This window comes from Propithecus coquereli, unplaced genomic scaffold (assembly GCF_000956105.1).
Source record: "Propithecus coquereli isolate 6110/MARCELLA unplaced genomic scaffold, Pcoq_1.0 Scaffold172, whole genome shotgun sequence".
NCBI classification, from domain to species: domain Eukaryota; kingdom Metazoa; phylum Chordata; class Mammalia; order Primates; family Indriidae; genus Propithecus; species Propithecus coquereli.
The window spans coordinates 3673011-3698205 of NW_012141858.1; the positions used below are offsets into that span (position 1 = coordinate 3673011).

Here is a 25195-nt window from a genome sequence, read left to right on the forward strand (position 1 = left end):
GGGCCTTGACTTGTGGATGCATCGCTCCTATCTCTGCCTCATCTTCACGTCGCCTTGTTCTCTGTGGGGCTCTTCTCCCCTTCTCTTCTCTTCTAGAGACACTTGTCATGGGATTGAGGGCCCACCCTAATCCTGAGTAATCCATTTTAAGATCCTTAACTTTATTACATTTTCCCAAATAAGGCCACCTTTACCACTACTGGATGGACATACCTTTTGGGGACCACTTTTCATCTTGCTACAGAGAGTGAAAAAGAAAATCTTTTAGGGAGATTTTAGAGGGTGTTGCTGTTACTGGTGATGCTGATGTCTAGGAAAGGGTCATGAGAGAAGGTGGCTGAGGTGAGGTGGAGAAAACGTAGTCTTGATTGAGAAGTTTAAGACCCTGAGAGGCTGGGGTATTATCGTGTGGATGTTGAAACAACCAGCAGTGATGGTAAGAGTGTTGGTGAGAGGAACAGGGAAACCAGATGCTGAGGCTTCCAAGGAAAAAGGGATAGTGACTACAAGGTTCGCAAATGCCACTACCAGGAGGTGGCTGGTCGTTTGGCATATGCTTCAAATGAACTGACACTTGTGAAGAAGAGAGGAAAAAAATCAGTTTTAAAACAGTAACGAAGAGGAAGGAGGACTCTGCTCCCATTTTCAGGCCCCGGGAACATGTGAGAGAGAAAAACCACCTCTATTTGAGATGCGCCACAATTTAACCATTTCTTCTTGTTGGACATTCAAATTGGTTCTAGATTTTTACCTGTTATACATGTATTGTGATGGCATTTTCCTCCCAAATTCTTGTTTACTTTGGATGAATCTCCCTAAAATTGAAGTACTGGCAGATAGGAATTTTTAAAAATTTCAGGTCTTTGGTCAGTATTGTTAAATTACCTGATAGGAAGTTTACATTAAAAAAGTCAATCTGTGGACTTTCACCATCACTTCTGCCTAATATTAATTTGTATTTATTTATTTATTTTTACTTAGAAAAAATTACTCTGTGCCCAGAGTCCTTAACCTGAGATAAGATTCAGGGGGCACTTTAACCCTCTGAATTGGGTGGAAATATGTGTTTCTGTGTGCTCATACTCACAGGGAAAGGCTGCATAGTTTTCAGTGAGGTCCATGGCCCAGGAGTGGTTAGGAATCACTGCTGTGGTCCCAGGCCGTTGGCTGCTTCTCTCACCTGCCTCCTCCTGGAGAAGCCAGAGCCTAGAGCAGTTCAGGAGAGGAAGGGCAAGCTCTCAGTCAGGTAGGAGACTCTGGATTAGGGCACATTTCAATTAAAGAGTTTAGAAACATAAATACTCTACTCAAAATGTTGTTAAAGGATGGGAAAGGGTGATTTAAGAGTATGATTAAAAGCAGTGATGAAAAGATTATTGTCTGAGCTGGAAAAATATTGGCAAACATGTATTCCAAAGCAATATCATAACAAAAAAGGGAGTGAATTCTTGAAAGTCTGTTCCCAGTTTTACTGGTGGGGATAAAAACCAGGTGACTTCTCCTTGAGAAGTTCACCTGACCAGGAACAGGTGATTATTTCCTTGGCACTGGGCTTCCTTCTATCCCCAGGGCCTGTCGCTGAACATCCCCCACCAGAGGCACTTGAAGAGATGCTTCCAGGGGTTGAGCTGGTGCCCAGTTTGATGGGAGGAACCACCCGGCAATGGATCAACATTTATTGGTTATTTTTGCCTCACCTGCTTCTAAAAAGATTCTGGGAATAGTTTACATTAAAGGATACTTTGGAGATTGATGTAAAAGTCAATACGAAGGAAGGGAGAGGGTAATAAAATTATTTGGGGGATAATAGAGAAATCAAAGTGATAGTGGGTCAGCAAGGGGGTTAATATCTCTTCCCTCAACTCGAGCACTACCTGCAAACACTCACTGTTCTTTTCCCACTCATCACCATACTCTGAAAAATACCCACTGCCTTCATTCCTCAATTCCCATTCTCTCTTCAACCCACTTTAATTTGGCATCTTGCCCCCATTTACTCTTGCGAAGTTTCTTCTAATTGTGAGACATGTTAAAAATCTTCAGCTCTCATCCTCCTGGAGTCCTCTCTGGGCTCTGTCACTGTCACCCACTGTTTGCTCGTGGAGTCGCTCTCCTATTTGCTTCCCTGGCATCTTCACTTCTGGTTCTCATCCAGCCTCTCTGTTTCCTCTCAGGCTCTCTCGGTCATTCACCCTTCTCCTGATCTGTCCCAGAGACTGTTTATGAAACTCTTTCTAGTTGAGTGCCAGAAGCTTACCCCTGGATTCCCCTGCATTAGCATATCCCAAACCCTATCGCCAAGTTCCAGACCTAAGCATATATTTACAGGTGTTTAATGTCCATGCGTATGTGCCTGGGTGTCCCTCGGCTTCCCCAGATCTGTACATTCAAACTGGAACTCACTATCCTTCCCCTTCCTGACTCTAATCTTTGCTGCCTCCTGGATTCCCTTCACTCTCCAACAAATGTTCCAAATTAGAAACCGGCATGTCACCCTTGATGACTCCTCCTATACTCTACAGCTAATCATTTACCAAATTCTATTGCTTCAACCTCAGAAACGTCTTTGGGCTGCAACCTCTCCTTTGTCTGGATGTTCATCTCTTGCAAGAGCCTCCTACCTTCTCTCCCTGGGCTGACCACCTTCCACATTGCTAGCGGCTCATATAAATGCCATTGCTTACACATTTCTGTTGTATCTGCATTGCCTGAGCTTGGAATGAGGGTCCCGATGTAACATTCCAGGGAGCTTTGTCTCCAGGGACTCCCCCATATTCACATGCGTGAGAGGCAGCTGGGCGTAGTGGCTGAGAGCATGCTCCAGGCAGAATTCTAATCTCAACGCTGCCCTTTGCTAGCTGTGTGATCTTGGGTGAGCTATTTAACCTCTTTACAGATACAGCCTCAGTTCTGTATCTAGAAAATTGGGATAATGCCAGTACCAATAAAATTAAATGATTCAATATATGCGAGACTCAAAAATAGTACCCGGATTACCATGTGTTTATCGTCATCATTATCGATATTGTTATTATTATTATCTATACACCAGCTACACTGAGATTTTCATGGTTTCTTGAATACACTCTGCCTTTTCAGAGCATAGGTCTGTGACTGTGCCTTCTGCCTATCATGCTACCTTTCATCTTGCAAACTTCTCTGGGCAAAGCCAGGAGCAAAATTCCCCATGCTTCTCCAGCACTTTGTCTACACCTTTGGATTAGCGCCCCTCACAGTAAAGTTTAATTTATATGTTTACATGTCTGTCTGCCCAGAAGACAGCGAGTACTTCCAGGGAAGGACTTGACTTTGTCTCACTCATCTTTGAAGGTTTAGTGTCTTACGTGTAGTTGTTACTCAAAAAATGTTCGTTAAGTATTTATCGAATAAATGAGATTTTTCACCAGTACTACTTGTGGAAAGCAGGGGGTTCTTTATTGTATTATACACAGTAGCTCGGTTTATGCTCCTTTTTCTTGCAGGTATTTTGATATCAGAATCAACTTTGGGGAGGAAGTTGCAGCTCCCCATCAATGTATTCTATGTAGATTTCTCTTGGATCTGGTACTCACAGTAGTGATTTTCCTCTGTTATGGTAACTCTATTTCTCCTTAAAAGGAAGTCTTCATTGGCAGGGAGGTAATGGACATGGTGTGGTGCTCAGTGAACACACAGCAGAGATACTAACTGGGGACAGAGAAGATTGGAAACCAAAGTCTGCAAGGGAGAGGTTCAGGCTGTGACTCTAACTGGGTCACGAGCTGAGCCGAGAGTCAGGGTCAATTCTTGGAAGTCACTAGGAAATGTCAGGAGTCGAGTCGAGGAGTGGAAGCTGTTGTCTTGAGTAAAAATAGAGGGGCCAAGCACTAGGAGACACAGTCAAGGGCCTGGGGTTGTAGGAATGATATTGGGGATTCTCTGACTACAGCATCTTTCCCATCCAGGCTGAATTTAACAGGCCACTCACATCAGCTCTGGAAATTGGACACCATTGTAAATCATGCACATTAACCTTGAGCTCCAATTCTTGGCTGCGTATGTGGCAATGAGCGACATGGTAGTTAGAATGTAGAATTGTACCCAAATTTTCATGGGTTCAAATCCCACTCCTATCATGCACTTATCAACGCCTTAGCGTTGATCTTTCTATCAAATGAGGATAATGCCTGCCTCATAAGAGAAGAGGGAGAATTAAGTATGATGAAGTCATACTCCGCATAGTGTCTGACATATAGTCATTGCCCAGTGAAATAGTATATTAGTATTGTATAATTAAGAAAAATATTTATTTTTATTAAGGGGCTCCCTAAAGCAGCCTGTGATTAGTAAGAAAATCACTACCATTTAATGAATGGTAGACATTGTACTAAGACCTTTAGCTGTATTAATTCTTAATTTGCACAACACAATGAACAGGTGGATAATGTTGTCATCATTTTACAGACGAGAAAACAGAGATTCAGAGAAGTTGTGTACCTTGCCCAAGGTAACACAGCTATTATGTATCAGAGCTTGGATTTGGACAGAATGACTCTGAAGGTCTGTGTTCCTACCCACTGTACACACTGTCTTGTAGACAGGTTACAAGGGAACATCTATGGAGGTGGCTGTAGAACTTAATGGCTTTTGTTAAGACAACCAGGGCTTTTTTTTTTGGACAATTTGCATGTAAAATTACTCTGGACTGCCAGCATTTGGTACTTTATTGCCATCTGGCATTTTTTGGCAAAGCCCAACTCCAGCAACAATAAGATGAGGTGTTAGTGGTAAAAAGGTAATGGTTCTGTTCATGGAGCAGACAGCTACAGAAACTTAAAAGAGAAGGCCACTAATATTTAAGAAGACGAAGATATAAGAACACCAACACTAGTCTGTAGTATCGCTCTGTGCATAACAAAAATCTACAGAGAGAATTTAGGCGGCCAGGTTTGCTTAGAAGTGTAGTAGAAAATATTAGCTGTTTAAAAAAATCTTTTTTTATAATCTACAGGAAAAAAATATTAACTCTTAATCTTGTCATTTTGGGTAATCCGACTCAGGACAAAAGCCCAGCGAGATGGCACACCGGTGTTGATACCCTGGTATTAGCAATATAAGAAACAAGTGTCATGTATAACAATAGGAAATAATGTGTTCTAAGGGGAACATCATATGACTTGATAGTTGGAATTAGTGTCACTCTTATAGGGTTAAAGCTGTCAATAGCCTCAAATATTAAAAGCTGAGAAATCTGCTTCCTAGAAATCTCTATAGGGATTTATGCTGGCTAATGGCATAAGCCTTGATTCAGGCAGACCTGACTTTGAGTCCTGGTTTCTTTGCTTCTTAGTTGTGTGACCTTGGGTTAATTACTTAACCTTTTAAAATTTCATTTTTCTCCATCTGTCAAATGGGGATAATAACACCTACTTCTTAGGGTTGTGAATATTAAAGATAAAATACTGAAATGATGAAGTAAATAGTAGCGATTTTTATTATAATATTTGCAAGTGTGAAAGAACCAAATTGCTTGCTTTATTTATTTTGAAACAAGAACAAGTACGAGCTACATACATAGATCTATGTATGTTTCCTAAGAAACAGTCCTGTCTCCAGGGAGTTATTACAACTTTTACATGTTCATATTAATTCCAGAGCCTTTATAATCATAAAATCCATTTATAGCCCTTAGTTGCCAAGCAACAAAGGACAAAGTACTGAGTATTTCCTTTTATTGCAGAAGATTCAGCTTTTCCATGCTGATTTTGAAATCAACATTTTTCAGCAAACACAGAACTGTGAAACTTAATACCATATTTTCACAGTTTAGTTGCATTCCTTGTTTGGGGAGAGAATCAAAAATGAAAGGAATACATTGTTATTGTTGTCCCGTTCTTAGATAGTCTAAAGCATTTTGTGCTAATTTTATAGTAAATCTATAAGAAGTTCTGACGTTGAGAGACTGAAAATTCATTTTAAGGAGATAACTTTCTTTTTTTGGTTTTACCTATGCTCTGTAATGCTCACTGTAAAAGAACCAGTTCTTAAATCTGTCAATTGTCTTGAAAGAAAGGCTCAAGTAATGTAAAATTCATACAGAAAAATGTTATCTGTTGACCTTGTTAGCCACTGACCTCAAATAGGTCATTTGACCATGCATTGGCACAGTTTGGGGAAGCTGGCTTGTAGGCTTACAACGAAAACAAATTCTCTACCTCCTTAAAAGGGATCAATTCCTTTAATTAATTAATTAATTGACTTGTTTTTGTTCATGGATAATCAGTAAGTAAAGATTTGTAAATCCAAAAAGAATCAAAAGAATATATTACTATTTAACATCCTATACAATATAACCCATATTTTTCAAAGCTCACGAAAGCATGTATGGGAAGCAGTTTTATAATTTTGACAGCTATTTCTGTATTCATCTGTATTAAAAGAGTGCAAAATCAGATTAGAGTATCTTGTCTGGAATCTGCTGTTCTCGTTCTCATATGCATTCTCTGTATGTGGTGGATTCTCTACATGCAGAGAGTGGAGACAATGATTCTCTTTTGTCTTCCCTTGTGTTATGAATGCTTGTTGCTTCGAAACCCATCTATTGATAAATAACATAAAATGTTCTACATGCAGGAAGAGGCAAAAAGGACTAGAAAATATTATAATTCCAGGAGGTAACAACTCGTAAAGGTTCTTCTGCAGAGAGTAAATGTCCTTGGGAATGATTTTTTTTCTGTGAGAATATAAAAGAGTAAGATCTAGCTGTTAACATGAGTAGGCTAATTCCAGTCGGTCAGAAGAGGGACACTTTAAAATCTATTATTCGTGCATCTCAAGTGTTGTGCCTCAAAAAGCATTTGAAGAACTGCCATTAGCTCTTTTTATCTGCATAGGCATAAGACAGGGACAAAAGTCTGCTGCCTTCCCCTGGGAGAGACAGGTTTCTGTGTGAGAATCTGGAATAACCTTTACTGGTGGTGGGGAGGCCAGGTCTGCGAAACAATGCTCAGGATTTGTCTCCTCCTTTGCTGGAGTTTTATGAAAATGTTGTAAAAGACAAAAATCCATAAAGAGCCACCAATTTTTACATTTATTTATTTTGCCAGTTCATTTCTATTAATAACCCAACTTGAAAGTTTTCTTCTCACTCTTCCGTTGGTATTGTGCTTGTTTATAGAGTTTGACATTTTACAAACTCGTTTATTTCCATCAACTCATTGGTCATTCACACATAAAAACATTGAGACTTAAAAAGTTGACAGATGTGTCTAAAATCGCAGTGATAGTTATCAGAGATAGTGGCAAGACCTTTGTCTTCTCATTCTAAGTCCAATGTTCTTTCCATCTATGCAGCGCTCTGCCTTTCAACAGGAAAAAGCAGGTAAAGACATGTATTGGTTTATTAGCTTCCATGTGCTAGGGCTGGATGTCAGAAAAAATAAGTAAACATGGTCAGTCTTTGGGGAAATCTCCTTCCTTCTATCTTCCCCCTCACTTCTCCCTAGCCACTATGTGGCGATCTCTTATCAGCTGGCCACTGGCTACCCAATCCCACCTCTGCTCCAGGACAGAGCCAGCCAAGTTTCCATCTTTTTGGCCTTTTCCTAAACCCCCTCCTTTGATGGAATTGATCTGCCCTGAGTCCTACCTTATGGGGAGTGGGGGCCAGAGGCAGGAAGGAATGAGAAAGGGATGCACATTTTGTGTGCCAAGCACCACCAGTGGAATTGTACATGTTATCATGTTTAGTCTGCAAGCAACCCTCTAAGGTGGTAAAACCCTTTTTCCTGATGAGGAAAGAGACCCAGAAAAGTTAAGTAAAACTGGAATTTAACCCAGGTCTGCCTGACCTGCAGTTTCCCAAATTTCATGTTCTTCTTTCTTATCTCCAGGTCACACAGGGCTCACTCCTTCTGGAACACCCTTCCCTCCCTTGTTTACTGGGTTAACTGCTATTCACCCAAGGTCCTGGCTTTGGCATCATTCCCTCAGGGGTTCCCCATACATTTCCATAGTACTCTGCACTTCACCTTCCAAAGCATGTGATCAATGCCTTTTCTGTCTCCAATGGACGACTGGAAGAAAGGAATGATGTCTCATTTACTCCTGTAGCCTCAGTGCCTAGGGACTGGCACATAGCATACATTACGTTTTAATAGTAAAAATCTCCTGAGCCTCTGAAATAACAACTGTGTTATTGCAACTTGGTTAATACTGAAGCTAAGACTCTTTGTTTCTCTGAAAAATGGGGATAATGATAATACCTATCTGATAGAATAAAATTGTTGTAAGGATTAAATGAGAAAGTCAATGTAAAATTCTTAGCAGTATCAGTACTGCTACAGTATCAGTACATAATAAGTGTTCACTAAACTTACTAAGTACTCTTCTTCTTCTTCTCCATTGGCTGTCTCTCAAATGGCTTGACTTATTATTCATTTGCTCCCTGTTGGATCTCCTCTGGATACCCTACCCTTCTTTTTAGGCCTGGCTCCCACATCAAGATCTGACCTGTGCACGGAGGAACTAGGACCTCACCATCCTAGTTCTATACTCAGTAGTTTTATTATTATAACCCTACCTTAGTTCCTTTGTCTTTACAATACTTCCTCAAGATAACACAACAAAAAGACCTATTTCTTTATTATCTACTCATTTATAGACCAAGTTTCCTTGTATTATATTTACATAATTAGAATAGTCAATGCAAAGCCGTATGCTTAACCTACTGCATTTATCTCGTTGGAGTCAGCCATCAGTCCAGTCAGTCACGATTAGATTCTGACACTTTCAGACTCTATTGTGCCTCGCCCACTTCTTTCAGGCCGTCTGCACACTTGGCCAGTTTGCCTTTTCTATATTTATCCAAATTACGAATAATGTTATTGAAAAGGATGAAAGTAGAGTCATTTTATACTGAATTTTAGGGTTTTCTCCAGGTTGGCATTCTAGTGTAGGTACACATTCATCTAATTCTAATATAATTCTCTCTACCTTCCTCTATCTTAGCTACAAATATGGCCACCTTTGACCTCTCTCCCCCACTTGCTAATTGGGTTAGGAGCCCCTCCTGAATGTCTCCTGGGGTCTGACTTATCACATCATGTTGTTGCTGTCTGGTTACCTGTGCTCTCCTGCCCTGCCTTGGAGGCGAGACTGAGTGCTGCTCTCTGTTGTCTCCCCAGGGCCTGGCACACAGCACTTCATCACGTATTTATTGAATGTTAAATGAATGAGCAATTTTGTTTAGTGTTTAACTGAAATCAAGATACACATTTCCATTGAGAGTCTTCTAATCTGCCAATCGGCCAGTTGAACAGCAAAGGAAATGAAGTCCATCTGCATGGCTAGCTCTTGGTAGGCACTTGTAGGCTCCTTGATGTCTACTACTGTTCTCGGAGTCCAGCAGCCATAGTTTTCGCAATCTTTTCTAGAATTTTGCATTGGTGACCCTTATAGAAAACCAATGTGGAGTTGCCATCCTGTTACACAATGTGCTTGAACTATTTATTTCCTCAAGTAGAATAAAGGTTAATTTTTATTTTATCTCTCATTTATCAGGCACATAAATTCCAGGTGATTCATATAATGTTAAAGTCCAGAGACAGTCTTCTAATTCTGCCACTATTTCCAACAATGGGTCATGTTACCTCTGCTTGAAAGAACTGATTAGATTCTTCCTGGATCGATGTAAGGCTACCCGTACAAGGAGACTGGGAGATTCCCAGGATTCCATTAGGTGAAGATTTTCCTGGGGGCAGTGCCCTGTTGCTCACTTCCATTTCCAAGAATATAAAAGAGTACATGGCCTCAAGCAGATAAACTCCTCATGCTACTTCCCTCCTTACTCAACTCTCTCATATTTCCTATCTCAAGGAACCAGCATGACCAATCAAGACAGGGATGGGGAAATCACCCAGGTTCCTTCTAGTCAGTCACAAAATCTAGTGGTTTATCCTCCCAAATACTACTCACATACAATGATGTGCTGGTAAATGTTTAATAACCAACTCTCTGAGGGAAAAACACAGCATCTTTGATTGGTAGTGTTTGTCAATTGCCATGGTGTAAATCTCCCAACTGCAGGCTGAATGACCTTTCAAAGTTATAAACCTGATCATGTCACTCCTCTGCTTAAAATTTTTCAATAACTTCATAACTTTCAAGGTAAATTTCTTACCATGATACACTTTCCACCACTCATAATTACATTTACTCATTCAAAGCTTTATTTACTCATCAATAAATTCAATAATTAGTGAATAATTATCATGTTGTAGGTCCTGTTCTAGATGCTTAGGATCTGTGTAATAACAGACAATTTATGCCCTGGAAGGGCTTAGAGTTGAGCAGAGAGAGACAGACACACAACATGTAATTGCTACAGGGATTGAAATAAAGGTGCATCCAGGCCGGGCACGGTGGCTCACGCCTGTAATCCTAGCACTCTGGGAGGCCGAGGCAGGTGGATCGCTCAAGGTCAGGAGTTTGAGACCAGCCTGAGCAAGAGTGGGAGACCCCGTCTCTACTAAAAAAAAATAGAAAGAAATTATCTGGACAACTAAAAATATATATAGAAAAAATTAGCCAGGCATGGTGGTGCATGCTTGTAGTCCCAGCTACCTGGAAGGCTGAGGCAGTAGGATCGCTTGAGCCCAGGAGTTTGAGGTTGCTGTGAGCTAGGCTAACGCCACGGCACTCACTCTAGCCAGGGCAACAGAGTGAGACTCTGTCTCAAAAAACAAACAAACAAACAAACAAAAAAACAAATAAAGGCACATCCAATGGGGTCCCTGAAGGGTGTTGCTCTCAGTCTCTGTCAAGTTCTTCACCTGTCTCCTGCATGGCCAGGCTACAGGCACATATCCACGGGAGTCCTGCTGCTGATTATTTGAATTCATTTGCACATGTCTTTTTCTATTCCCAGAATGTTTATCATCTTCTTTCACCTAGCGAACTCAAAAGGCCCTCTCAAGTGTCACCTGTAGAAGTCCTGGGCTTGCCCCCAGCTCCCATAGTATCCAAGGATAGGTTCATCATCACTTAACACCTCGCCTTGCTGTAGCTGATTTTCTTATCCCTCTGACTGGACTGTGAGCTTGTCCCTGATTTTATTCCTAGACACAGAGTGGACACCAGGTAAATGTATAACAATAAGTGAATGAAATACTTAGTCAATTAATGACTGGTAATGTCTCTGGAATAATGTCACCCTTACTCCTCTAACTCCAAACTGATTGTGGCTCAAAACACCAATGTTGGATTTTAGATCTGTTTCTACTTTCAATGGATTTTCAAGACAAAAATATTCTTAGCAAATGAGAGAAGGGGAATGAATGTTTTGTTTCTCTTCCTCTCCTCCTTTTTCTTCTTTGAAATATCCATTAACATTTCTGCTCCAATTTCTCATGAACAATGGTATATCAGAGGGAACCTATCTTTACGTTTAAACTCAAAGAGTAACCATTTGGGATATCCTCACCATTACTTTTTAGAATCTTTTAAAAAACTAGAGTTGTTGTAACAAACAAATTTTGTCATCTTGCCTGTTGTCTGAATTCTCTGGGCATTGTTGTGTGGCACAAAGGATTAAAGAGTGGATAAAGAGAGGAGCACGGGCACCAGGGCTGAGGAACGTGCTGCAGGAAGGGGAGCTATCGGATGGAAACAAGAACAGGTCTTCATGTAGGACTGGTGGGAGGTGGATGGGTGGGTGGGTGGAGTGGGCAGAAAGTTATGACAGGAAGGTCTTTGCTGTGCCTGCCCTGCTCACACCCTTGGAGAAGCCCCAAAGGCATATGTATGTTTATCGGATCCTATGGATGCAACTGGGATTTGTCTGTGATACCTCCTGAAGGATGGAACGTCATAACCAAGTGCTTTCTTTCTTTTCTGCCTAAGGCCAAGGGCAGCAGGACAGGCTACCGTCCTATAGTGTTGCTGTGCCAGGAAGGGGAGGCAGAGAACTAGGGTAACGAAGGGTCTTGCTTTACAAGGGCAGTAAAGGGGAAGCTTCTCTGACACTCCCAGGAGGCCTGGGCAGTGTCTTCTTTTGTGAGCAGGACTGTAGCAGCCCTTCCCAGCCACCACAGAAAAGAGTGGAATCAAGGTTTGAAACGGAGCCTCCCTGACACGGGATGGGACGGCCAAGGATGCACTCTTTGCAGGCGTGGTGTTATAAACAAGCGTTTAAGACATTTATAGCAAAGTGATTATTTTTAAAAGCATGAGATTTATTTTAAGAGCCATTTGAGAGTTGCTCTGTGTGTGTAAAATTTTCCGAAAACAATTTCATCTGACACCATGGATTTATCTTGTTGAGTAATTTCCTTTGGGTTTGGAAACACAGATGTGATTCTGGAGTCCTAGAGAAAGCCAGCTACTGCAAGGACCATCTCTCCTTCTTCACTAAGGTGTTGGGACAGCCAAGTCAGGCAGGTCCTGGGAGCTGTGACCTACCTCCTCTTTCTCCCTGGGGACTTCAGTGCGTGAGTGTGTCTGTGTGTGCAGGGTGCTGTATAAAGCAGATGGGACGCCAGCAGGGGCTTTGCTGGGAAACTAAACAGATTCCTCCCTCCATCTGCTTCCCTTAGCAATTGGCTTGCCCAAAGCCCAGTGAAGCAGCAGGAGCGAGTCAGTCCTCTGTGCAGTTGGCTGGCATTTGGGGCCGGGGTGTGTGTGTGTGTGTGTGTGTGTGTGTGTGTGTGTGTGTGTGTGCGCGCGCGCGCGCGTGCATGGGGCAGGGGGTGGAGCAATGTGGGATGGTGAGAGCATCATGTTCAGGGCTCAGGACAGGCCCAGGTTGGCTTCCCTGTGTGTCACTTACAAGCCGTGTGACTCTGGGCGAGCTAGTTAACCTGCATAATCTCTTGGCCTTACCTGTAAACTGGAAGTAACACTGATGTCCACCTCCTGGGGCTGTTATGAAGATGGAACAAGGTCATGCAGGTAAAGTGCTTATTCTTTCGCTTGGCTGGGAGGAAGAAATCCAAACTCTGCGTGTCCCTGGACAACTGCAGGAGTGTTCAAATTGATCTCCCTTCTTTTGTTCTTGTCCCCTTATAATCCTTTCCCACAAAGCAACCAGAACGACCTTAAAAACCGTAAAGCATATCATGTCACTGTCCAAGGGCTTCCCCTGGCTCTGCCCTCCTGTCCTACTCCCGTGCTCCTGCGCGCTAGCCCCACTGGATGATGATTCATTTCGCAAACACTCCCAGTTCCGTCCAGTCCCGCATCTGGGCCTGGCCGGCTCCGCCCTGACGTCCGCGAGGCCGGCTCCTTCCTCAGAGACGCCTCCACAGCCAAAGGAGCTCCCTGCGCCACAGACTGTTACACCTGTTTTATTTTCATCACTCTCTGAAAATATCCTGTTGATTTATTGTTTCTCCTGTGTCGTGCGTGTCCTACCCTCACCTGCAGGTGCCCCCTTTCCCTCTCTGAGAATACAAGCCCCTAAGGGGTTCTTGTGTCTTTTTTTCCTACAGCTGTGTCCCCAGGACCTTGTGCAGTGCTTGGCACATGGTAGGTACTTAGTAAACAGTGGCTGAAGCAATGAAAGAATGAATGTGTCTTGTCCCACCTTTCTGCAAAGACTAGCTCAAGACTAAACCCCACTAGGAGGTCATTTCTGACCAGCTAAATTTCTAGGAATCTCTTTCACCTATGAATCCGGGAGGCACTTGGGATACGTTCCACCCATTTCCCTCTTAGCTCACGTCACCAGAGTTGATGATGTGTCTCCTCCACTGTTTTCACAAATCTAGAACATAGAGAAGAAAAGCCTCCAAATTCTTTTTATGATGCCACCCCAGCATAAAACCCGAGGGATATTGGTATGCAGAAGAGAGAGTTGAAGTATTGCATGTTAAGTTGTACCTGGAAAACCGTGCCCAAAATTTATGACCTCATTAAATTATCTTTCATCTATTTCAGATTTTAACAAGATGAAAGAAAAACATTTTGGCTTTATACTGTTGGGAAAACCCCCAAAACACCAGTTGTTTCAGATTCTGTAGATGTGAGTGTTATAGTCCTCTAGAAAAGCAAAGCATTTTACACAACAAAGTGTGCCACACCAAATGGAGCTTGGGAGTTGCCAAAAATAGTACTCTCACCATGCAGTGTCCTTGACATCCTTCTAAATGATGGGTTTGAGTGCATTTGTTTATCCATGGCAGCTTGGGGAGAGTCGACTTCAGCAGAACTGGCTCCCCTCTGGATTTAGCACAAATAAACTGCTTGCCTTAGTTTAACCATTGCATGTTGGCTTCCAGATATTGGCTATTAACTACCAGCTAGTGGTGATCATAAGCTACAATGGGACAATTGTATGGGACAATTTCCCATACAATTATTTGGTAATTGTATGTTGGGTGGGAGGTTTTCGTGCCACTCAAACTGCTGTGGTAAGACAAGCACTTAGTCAGAGGGCTCTGAAGGAAACTCAGATTTCAGGCCCCTTTGTTGTTGGGTGCTAATGTGTCCTCCCACTCAGGAGTGGCAGAAAGGATGGGATAGTGGAGGCTGTATGGAACAGAGAGCATATGCCCATTCACGTTGCCTCTTTACTCAGGGATCAGTCCTTGCTAGTGAAGATATTCATTCATTCATTCAACCAATATTTTTTGACTGTCAACTATGAGGTTACAGTAGTGAATAAGACAACTGTGATATTTGTTCTCATGAATCTTTTCTAGTGAGCAGGATGTAGGCAATCATTAAGAGGTTTTGAAACCTTAGAGGTGGCATTTGCTCTCAAACTTGCTTTTTATGTGGTATGAAAAAAATTCAATTTTTATATCGCCAAATTTATATAATTTTTGATGTTCCCATCAAAAATTTGGTTTGACAGCCCTCTTGTCCTTTCAAAATATACAGACATATATTCCTGTTTTCTTCTAGTAATATTATGGCTTATCTAAATCTTCCATACAAACTGAGAAAGATTATTTTATTTATAGTCCTATCAGTAGTGCATAAGAGGGTCCTCTTATTTCCATCATCATTAACAGTGGGTTTTATTAATTCTTTGAATGTGTGCCAGTTTGATGGGCAAATTTTTTTTTCTTGTTCTTTAAATTCCATTTGTTGGTAAAGTTTAAGATTTCTTATTTTATAAACTGCCATTTAATGTTTTTTATAATTTTTCTATTGTGGTGTTGCTGGTACTTATTGATTTTAAAGAGCATTTTTTATATTAAGGATCTTGACTCTGTTTAATATATATTAAAAATATTTCACAGTTTGTTTTTCACTTTTTAAAAAAATTTTTTAAAATTTCTTTTAGATACTCTGTCACTTAGGCTGGAGTGCAATGGCACAATTATGGCTCACTGCAACCTTGAACTTCTGGGCTCAAGCTATCCTCTTTCCTGAGCCTCTGGAGTAGTTAGGACTACAGGTGCTCACCCCATGCCAAGATAATTTTCTTTGTAATTTTTATTTTTTAGAGATGGAGTCTCACTATGATGCCCAGGGTGGCTGTGTCTCAGCCTCCTGAGTAGCTGAGATTATAGGCATGAGCCACTGCTCCTGGCTCTCCCTTTTTTCTTATATTAAAATACTTATGATCATCAAAGGATGTTAAAACTATTGAGTAAAAATTTGACGAGAAACAGAACATTTGTACAATCACAAAGTATCTTCCCACAAATTACAAAAAGAAAAGTAGTAACTTTACAGTGGGGAAAGCTGGCTAACTTCAACCAAGGGATCAATATTAACATCAGTCATAACAGGACATTTTTATCCTCCTGACTTAAGGGACTGAGAAGGACAAAATATTACTTACATAATAGTCTTGCCAAACACACGTAACTTGAATTTAACCATGAGACAATATGAGGCAAACCAAAATTAAGGGACATCTATACAACAACTAGCCTGTGCTCTTTGAAAAATCTAAAAAGACATGACAACTCCATGCATTATATTATCCTGGATTAGATTCTGAACCAGAAAAAAATTGAGATAAAAGATATTATTGGAACAATTGACAAAATTTGAATGTGGAATATAGGTTATATAGTAAAACTTTATCAATATTAGTTTTCCTGATTTTTATAATTGAATTGTGGTTGTGAAAGTAATGCCTTTGTATTCAGAAATACACACTGAAGTATTCAGGGATCAAGGCAACTTATTCCCAAGTGGTTCAGAAAGATATGTTAGAAGATTGTGTATATTTATGTTTTTATATATGTGTGTGGATGTGCACGTGTGTGTGCATGTGTGTATGACAGAGAATGCATATGCATGTTTTATATATGTATGTGTGCATGTATTTGTGTATGAGAGAGAGAGGGTGAGAGAGAGAAAGCTAATGCAAATGTAGAACAATGTTAATGATTGGTACATCTGAGTGAAGGTCATATGTGAGTTTTCTCTGTTTTCTCATAGTTTCTCTATAGGTTTGAAATTATTTCAAAATGAAATGTTAAAAATTCTTTCCCCCTCAAAAATATATGAAGTAAAATTTATCATTCACTTTCTTTATGGTTTCTGGTTCTCATGCCCTGCTTGAGTCTTGTAGCCTAAGAACAATGTAGGTCTCTCCATTTATTTAAATCTCTTCTCAAGGTCCTTCATAGAGGTTTTTAGTTAAAAAAAATTGTCCCTAAATACATATTTAGATATTTTATGCTTTTTGTTATTTTGAATGGATCTTTTTCCCCCATTATATTTGTCTGAATGATTGGTTATTATTATAAACAGCAAGTAGTTTTCATATTTAATTTTAACCAACTACATTATTTAATTTTCTGATTACTTCTAATTGTCAGTTGTTTCTCTTGAGTTTGTTAGATATAGAGTCATGTTATCTGGAAATAAAGATATTTTTTCTTCTTTATACCTATATATCCCTATATTTTGTACTATAAAAATTCTAACATATTTGTGATAATCAGAAAGAAACTGATGAATTTATTTTCATTTTGTAGACCAAGAAAAAGGACAGAACTATTGTGTTACATTTGGGGAAGTCTAACAAAAATGCGAAACAAGATATTAAACTTCTTGTTGAACTTAACTGGAAATAATTTGTCTGACCAACAAATCAGCTTATGTATTCATCCATCCATCCATCCATCCATCCATCTGTGCAATAAATTTTGACTTTTTGCTTCTTTCATGCTGTAGATTCTTGTGGGTACAATAAGAAAGACATAGTCCTTACTCTTAAAGACTTGTCAATGTTTTTAGCCATTGGCTGTTCTGAAATCTTCATGATTCTCAAGATTTTCAATTTGCCTTTGCAGCTCAGGGGGCCAGCGGCACTCTGGAGAACCCAGCCCTGGATACAAGCCTGTTGGAGGAGTTCTTAGGCAATGACTTTGATTTGGGGGCCTTGTAAGTAATGAGAGCACTGCTCTCCATTTGATGTTTTAAAAATTAGGAAATAAATGACCTAGGAAGTGTTCCCTCCTCTTTAGTTTTCCAAAAGAACTTGGGTAGAATTGGTATTATTTCTTCTATGAATTTTTGACTAATTTTGCTAGTGAGGCCACCTGGTCCTGGAGTTTTCTTTGTGGGAAGTTCCACTTGCTCCTCACCTTCATCCCCAAATTTAGTATCTTTAAAAATAAGGAGCTACTCAGATTATCTGTTGGTAGTTACTGGCTTAAGTAGTTTGTGTCTTTCCGTGAATTTGTCCAGTTCATCTAATTTGTCAAATTCACTGGCATAAAGTTCTTCATATTTCCTTATTACACTTATCATGTCTGTAGGATCTATAGTGATGATCCTTTTGTTGTTCTTGATATTAGTAATTTGCGTCTTTTTTTCTTGATCACTCTGGCAAGAGGTTTATCAGTTTTCTTAACCTTTAAAAGAACCAGCTTTTGGTTAAATTGTATATTTTTTGTTTTCCATCTCATTCATTTCTGCTCTTACTTTCTGATTTATTATAGCCACTCCAGCTTTCTTTTTCTATTTTTAATTTATATATGGTAAAGTTCATGTTTTTGTCTAAAATGCTGAGAGTTTGACAAATTTGTAGAATCACATAAGCACAACTATAATTGTGATACACAACACTTTCCTCACCTGAAAAATTTCCCTTGTGCTGCCCATCTGTGGTCAAACCCACGACCCACTCCTAACCCCTGGTGACCACTGATCTGTTCTTTGTCCCTATAGTTTTGCTTTTTCCGGAATTCACATAAATTAAACTATACAGTATAAAACCTTTTGAGTCTGCTTCTTTCACTTATCATAATGTCTTTGATTAATATTTCATTCTTTTTTATTTCTGAGAAAGATGCTTTTGAATGATTATAACATAGTTTGTTTATCCATTTACCCATTCAAGGACATTTGAATTATTTCCATTTTTTTGGAAATTATGAATAATGCTTCTATAAATATTCATGTATATATTTTTATGTGATCAAAAGTTTTAATTTCTCTATGGTGAACACTTAGAATAAAGACTGCTGGGTCATGTTGTAAGTGTAAGCTTACTGTAAAAATCACCAAATTTTCCGGAGTGACTGTACCGTTTTATGTTACCACTAGCAATGTATGAGATATCCAGTTGCTTCTCTTCATCATCAGTTCTTGATATTATGAGTGTTTAAATAATTTTATTATAGTGTTGTCTCCTGTTTTAATGTGCATTTTTCTAATGACTAATGATGCTGAATATCATTTCATGTGCTTGTTTGCCATTCATACGTTTTCTTTGGTGGTGTGTCTATTCAGATCTTTTGCCTATTTTAAGAAATTGGGGTTATTTTGTTATTTTTGAGTTTAGCAATTATTTTTAATATACTGAATATAAGGACTTTGTTAGATATGTGATTTGTGAATATTTTCTCCCAGTTTGTAACTTCTTATTCTTCTAACAGTGTCTTTCTCAGAACCAAAGTTTTAATTTTGATGATGTCCAATTTATTAAATTTTTCTTATATGGCTTGTGCTTATAGTTAAGAAACATAGGTTTTGTCTAGCCCATATTTGATGTTACGTATTTCATTCTCATAATAACTCTGTCAAATAGGTATATTACCCACATTTTACAGATGAGAAAGCTGAGCTGCAGAGAGGTTAAGTAGCTCCCCATACGTCAGTAAGTGGCAAAGCTGAGATTAAAGTTGGTCTGGCTCTGGAACCCGTGCCCTTTCTTCTAAATGAAACTTTTAGATTAATTGATATTTTAGGGGATGCTTTGGAGTAATGTGAAGCTCAGGGAAATATATTAAATGCATCTAAAATTATCTACCAAAAGATGTGACTCAGAATAGATCTGAGCTATAGTTTGTAAAGATTATCAGAGTTCATGTTCATTAAAGAAAAGTCCTGTGATCAGATAACCTGTCATTATTTGATAAAAAATGCTCAGCTGCATGCAATTAAGTGGAGCTGCCATAGAAATCTGAGCAAGAACAAGCAGAAACAGGTCTAGTCCATGGCCGCAGGGACGTCAGGCCAGTTCAATGATCAGTACAACCTGTTCAAATACTCCAACTTTTGAGCATTTCTAAATACCAGGCTTTTTGTGCCGGTTAGGAGCATTTCTCACAACAGCCCTGGGATGCAGGTTTTCTTGCCTGGGGTAGTAGAGCTGGGATTCAGACCTGAGCTGGGATTCAGACCTGAGTTTACTATGAACCATGAGTCTTCCCCCCTACTATGTTGCCTACCAATTATGCTTTTAAAAAATGTCGATGACAACTCTTTATCTAAATGATCTAAGAGACCACCAGGCTGCAACATTGCTGAGAGCTAGTTTGAATCTCATAGGCGGATTTTCAGATCTCAAGTGTATTAAAAGATGGAATTTTTTGCCTTGTAAAAAAAGATTTCTTTAAATGCTCGCTGGGAACCTTCTCTAGGAGCTGCTGTGGGGAAAAAAATAAAAGTTCCACGATCAATAAGTAAACTTGTGACTCACTGGCCTAAATAACATTAAATGAGTATCTTTTCTGCAAGACTTCTCAGAGCCTTTGGTATACTGATGTACAACTGGGGAAGGGAAATGGTATGCAGTGTTCCTCAAACTTAAGTGGCCACGGGCCCCTTCTGGGAGGCACATACGTATGAGCGTTGGGATACGCTGCTCAGGACTTTCTGATCTTTTTGTGTGAACGTAACTGGTATGCACAGCTGGGGGCAGTCCTGTCAACATGTGAAGGTTTCCAAAAATTGCCCTAAACCCTTTATTTCCTTGTGTGGTAGAGTCCAGAACGGCTGTCGCCTAGGAGGAGCAGGCTGAGGTCCTCTCTGTTTTCCTAAGTTAGCCAGCCAGCGGCCTGCTAGGTACGCAGGTGAGCTGTGGTGTGGGACATACTGGGAAATGTCCAGGTATGGAATGCTGCTTGGAGAGAGGGGCTAGAGATTTAGGGGACAGCATAAAACCTGGGAGGCTGCAGAGGAAAAGGACAAGAAGTGTGTGTGTGTGTGTGTGTGTGTGTGTGTGTGTAGAGGAGGGAAGGCTATGGAAAAGAGACTAATGAATCTTCAAAACAGGCTTTGTTTCCTTGAGAAATGCCCAGAAGTTCACCTATTTCCTTCCTTTACTCAAGATGGGGGCCAGGGAGCCACAGCGTTGGGATCACCTGGGAGCTAGAAATGTTAGCATCTCAGGCCCCGTCCCCCAAGGGCTGAATCAGAATGTCCATTTTTTACAGGATTCTGTGGGGTTCATATGCACATGACAGTCTGAGAAGCCCTGCTTTAGGTCACATAAGCATGCCTCCTTCCTCACTACCTCCCAAGTCCCAAACCACACAATGAATAGAGTTTGGTTTGAGTAAGCATGCTGAGGGTCAGTAGACATTACAACGAGCTGTAGGCTGGCCTCGAGGTCCTGCAGTGGGGTAAGAGGGCAGCTGCTGGAGGCACTGGTGTTTGAGTAGGCGACTTTACAGGAGGGGGCCTTAGAGACACATTAGGTCTGTGAAAGAATCAACTACAGGTTTCATTTTATTTCATTCCAGTGGTTGAGCTTAAGCATCTAATATTCTGGGTTTTACTTGGAACCTGGCTTATTGGGGTTGGACGACAAGATGAGTTAGGAGTCAATTACCAGCTGCATGTCTTGCTTCTGCCATCAGCAGAGTGGGGCTGATAAGTTCGTTACTGTGATGTTGTGGAAGGGAGTGAGGTAGCACATGTCGTTCTGTGATAGGAGCTTGTTAACTGTGGTTTCCGTTCACTTCTGGGTTCAAACTGATGTAGTCAGAGAAAGACTGGGCTAGAGCATTACTTGATACTCCTTGATTCTAAGGATATTTGTGCAAAATGAAATAACCTCTGATAATTAATGTGATTAGGATGGTCTGTATTTAAAACACTCTGTTCTTTAGAGGGTAAACTCCGTTGGTAGAACACCTGACTCTAGTATGACTAATTGCCAGATGATAATCTTAGGTAAATTGTTGAGCCTCATCAAGTGTTGGTTTCATTGCCTGTGGTTTAGGGTCAATAACGGTACCTTTTCACAGGAGAGTTGTAGAGATTAGATGGGACAGCACATGCAAAGGGTTAGCCTGGCACCCGGCTCAGAGCAGTTTTTCAGAGAAAGTTCTCTAGTCTAAAGCAGCGGGGGAGGGGTGCAAGAGGGTCAGGGCCCTTGCAGTTTGCCGGCATGGGGCTGGAGGGGAGGAATGGCATCTTCCTTGCCTTGTTTCTCGCTGTCCTATCATGAAAAGGTTTTTCTGGGCTACCTTATCCACTGACAACATTTCTGCCAGGGCCCTTCCCATCCCACCTTCCAGATGGTGGGTACAAACCCTCGCCAAGCTGGACCAAGTATTTATTGAGCGCCTACCACACTCTCACCACCGGGGCACTACATACGTAGCACATGTGTACACACACATGCTCACGGAGTATTAAGACATGTTCTTAATGTGAAAGTCCATGTGAGAGGATAAACCATACACATGAAAAATTAGAGGAAATATCTCTAATAACAACCATTTATACAGTGGGAGGATGGGGTACACCAGTGAACAAAACAGACGAAGTCCCTGCGAATAGCTTACCAAGGGCAGTGGTGGGAGCAGTCTGCCCTGGTAAGGTACTCAGGCATTTTTTTTGGAATTGGTGATGCAGGGTGATAATAAAAAGCAGACTGACTCTTCATAGGCTTCAGTATTGTTTTTAAATTCTCTACAGACAATGCATTTCCTTATTGCCTGCTCCTGGGGTGGGCCGTTCCCGTCCCCTCACCCTCGTACTCCAAGGCTGTCATGCCACTCCAGTGGGGAGAGCAAGACAGGGACAGGTAGTCTAAGGTCGCTGAGTAAGACGAAGACAAATAAGAGTGAGGTAAGGAGGGAGAAGCTGAGGGTGGGGGAAGCTACCATTTCAGACTGGGTGGTCAGGAGAGTCTTCTCTTGATACATGAATTTATATACACAGCATATTCAAGGCCACATGTAGTTTAAAACAGTCTTTCATACTTGTTAAGCACCAACTCTGTGCCAGGCACTGTGTTGAGCTGAGCTCCCTGTGAGGTGCAGCAAAGCTTTGGAGAAGGGCAGTTGGTGTGTGAAGGTACCAGGGGAGTCATTGGAGAAAACTGGGGATTGGACCGTTGAATTGTGAGTATCCTACCTGGATATTCACATGAAAACCACATCTTCACACTGAGTATGTGTCCTGCACAGTGCCTAGTGGAGTCGTGAGTGTAGTAGGCACTCAGTGTATGCTTGATCGTATCACCTGGTTGTGATGTGAAAGAAATACGGGCTGCTCTGGGGACAGCATGCGGATGTCATGGATGTATATAAAACCTCAACCAGCTGGAGGGTAGAGTCTATTTTGTAGACCTCCTTTTTTGGTTTGTGTAGCACCCAACCCCTAGGGGACTATGTTTCTCTATTCTTCCTCCAAAAAACAAGTTGTATGTCTGAGAGGAAGAGGTTTAGAAAACAAAGTATTCTATTTTTTTATCTGCTGCTAAGAATCTTTCGATTTTCACAACTGCCTCCTACTGTAGCTAGAGACAGAGTTGGCCACTCAAGGTGTGACTCATGGTGTCTATTGCTCCCTGGTATCTGTCTACTTTATGGAAATCCCTTTGACATATAGACAAGTTCAGAGCACAAGGCCAAAAACGGTTAAATGTGCATTGCTGGGATTCCTGACATGGTGATTGTGAGTAGGCAGGAGTTCAGAAGTGCAGAAACAATCCCAAACAGTGTTTTCCTTGAAGTTAATCATTGCCTTTATTTTAACCATTTGCTTGGTTTTGAGGGTAGCTATCATTAAGTCTTTCCTCAAATTCTCTGAACTGCAAAATTCCTTTAAATACACATAAATGCATTGAGCATGGAAGGGTATACAATACAATGAAGTAAAGGTGTAGCTGTGGTGAATTTTGGAAGGGGGAGTAAATTGTAAGGAAAGCATTTACAATTTTAAAAGCTTCATTTTAAAACCACCAACACATATTGCTGTCACTCCACACAGGGACTCTTGGTTCTCCATAAGGGGGTCGCTGGATGGGGCCTGCATTTCTGTTTACAATATGCCGTGCCGTAGTTCTCCAGTAAACTGATAGTTTGCTCGTGATTGTCAGTTTTTATTAACATTATTTAATTCAGTGGCACCTCTACTGTAAGGGTAACTAAATAACTGCCTAAAGCCTTGAATCTGAAATTGTGAGATCTCAGAGTCAATTACAACATTGAATTTGTAACTAAAAATGTGTACATGTGCAGAATTTAAGAAGTTGAATGATACCGTATATATGGCATATAATAGACCATTACTAGCGATCTTCTGCCCTACTTCTTCCCTTGCCCTTGACTTTGACTTTCCCAGAGGCAGTCACTTTCCAACTCCTGTTATAGATAGATATACTCCTGGTAGATATTTCTACCGTCCTATATCCCAATGATGTTTTTATATTGCTCTCTTGCTTGATATATCTGAAGAACTTCGTATCATCTGAGAGGATTTAATTTCTTACACCACATCCTACATTCACTTCTGCCCCCAGCCTCCCAATACCATAAAGTTGTTTAAAAATTTTTAATTAGGTCAATATCCAGAGCTTACATTATTATCACTATGTGTTCACATATAATTTACTGTGATGATGTTTTCTTTCTTTTTGTTTTTCACTGCCTTGTTTTCACATTTTGCTTGGCTTTGATGCAGCTATCATGAATTTCTTCTTCAAATTCTCTGAAAAGAACTGAAAATTTCTCTCAGTATGAAAACACATCAATTTCTTTTCCTCTTAAAGATTTTCCTCAGATGATCTATGTCTTTACTGACTTTATGGTTCTTCAATTTGTTCTGTCAGGTGATGAAAGATTGTTAAAATCTTCAACTGTGTGATTGTCCAATTGTCTGTATCTTCTTTTAGTTTCACCAATTTTTGCTTTGTATATTTTGAAGCTCTGTTATTAGATATATAAACAATCCTGATTGATATGTGTTCCTAATAAAAATGACTCCTTTTTTATTATGAAATGAGCCTCTTTACCACAAACTACTCTTTAAAGTCTATTTTAGCTATTATTCATGAAACCACTTCTCCCTTCTTATACACATTTTTCTCTCCATTAACTTTCAGCTTCTCTGAGTCTTCATATTTGAAGTGTTTTTTTGCAGGCAACATACAGCTGGGTCTTGCTTTTTAAAAATCTGTTCTTATGATCTCTGCCTTTTAATTGGAGTGTTTAATCTTTTAACATTTAATGTGATTATCGATATTGTTGTACAGTAGTACCCCCTTATCCATGGGGGATATGTTCCCCAATAGATACCTGAAATTGTGGATAGTACTGATTTATACTATGCACAAATTTCTTTTTTCTTCTTCACAATTTCATGGATAGAAGATTAGTTCTTACAGTAGATCTTAGCAACTTCAGCATATGATGTTTTTTCCTTTACAGCTTCTCTTCAGCATTTCTGAATTGCCAGCATCACTACTCCTGAGTTTTGGGGCCATGATTAAGTAAAATAAGGGTTACTTGAACACGAGCACTGTGATATGGTGACAGGTGGTCTGTCTGTCTCAGGCAGGCTACTAAATGACTAATGGGTGGGTAGCGTATATAGTGTGGATATGATGGAAAAGGGGATGATTCACAGTGTGAGATTTCATCATGCTACTCAGAATGGTGTGCAATTTAAAACTTATGAATTGTTTATTGCTGGAATTTTCCATTTATTATTTTTGGACTGAAGTTGATTGTGGGTGACTGAAACCTCAGAAGGAGCGACTACTGTATTTAGGTCTGCCCTT

The 25195-nt window shown here is 40.4% G+C and overlaps 1 protein-coding gene across 1 annotated transcript in view; it reads left to right on the top strand.

The window, feature by feature from the left end:
* The window catches only part of MYRFL (myelin regulatory factor-like), a 145427-nt gene that overhangs the window by 8488 nt on the left and 111744 nt on the right, over window positions 1-25195 (top strand). Inside the window, exon 2 of the mRNA XM_012642037.1 lies at window positions 17241-17331. Within this exon, the coding sequence (XP_012497491.1) occupies window positions 17241-17331 (91 nt within the window). The remainder of the gene's footprint in view (window positions 1-17240; window positions 17332-25195) is intronic.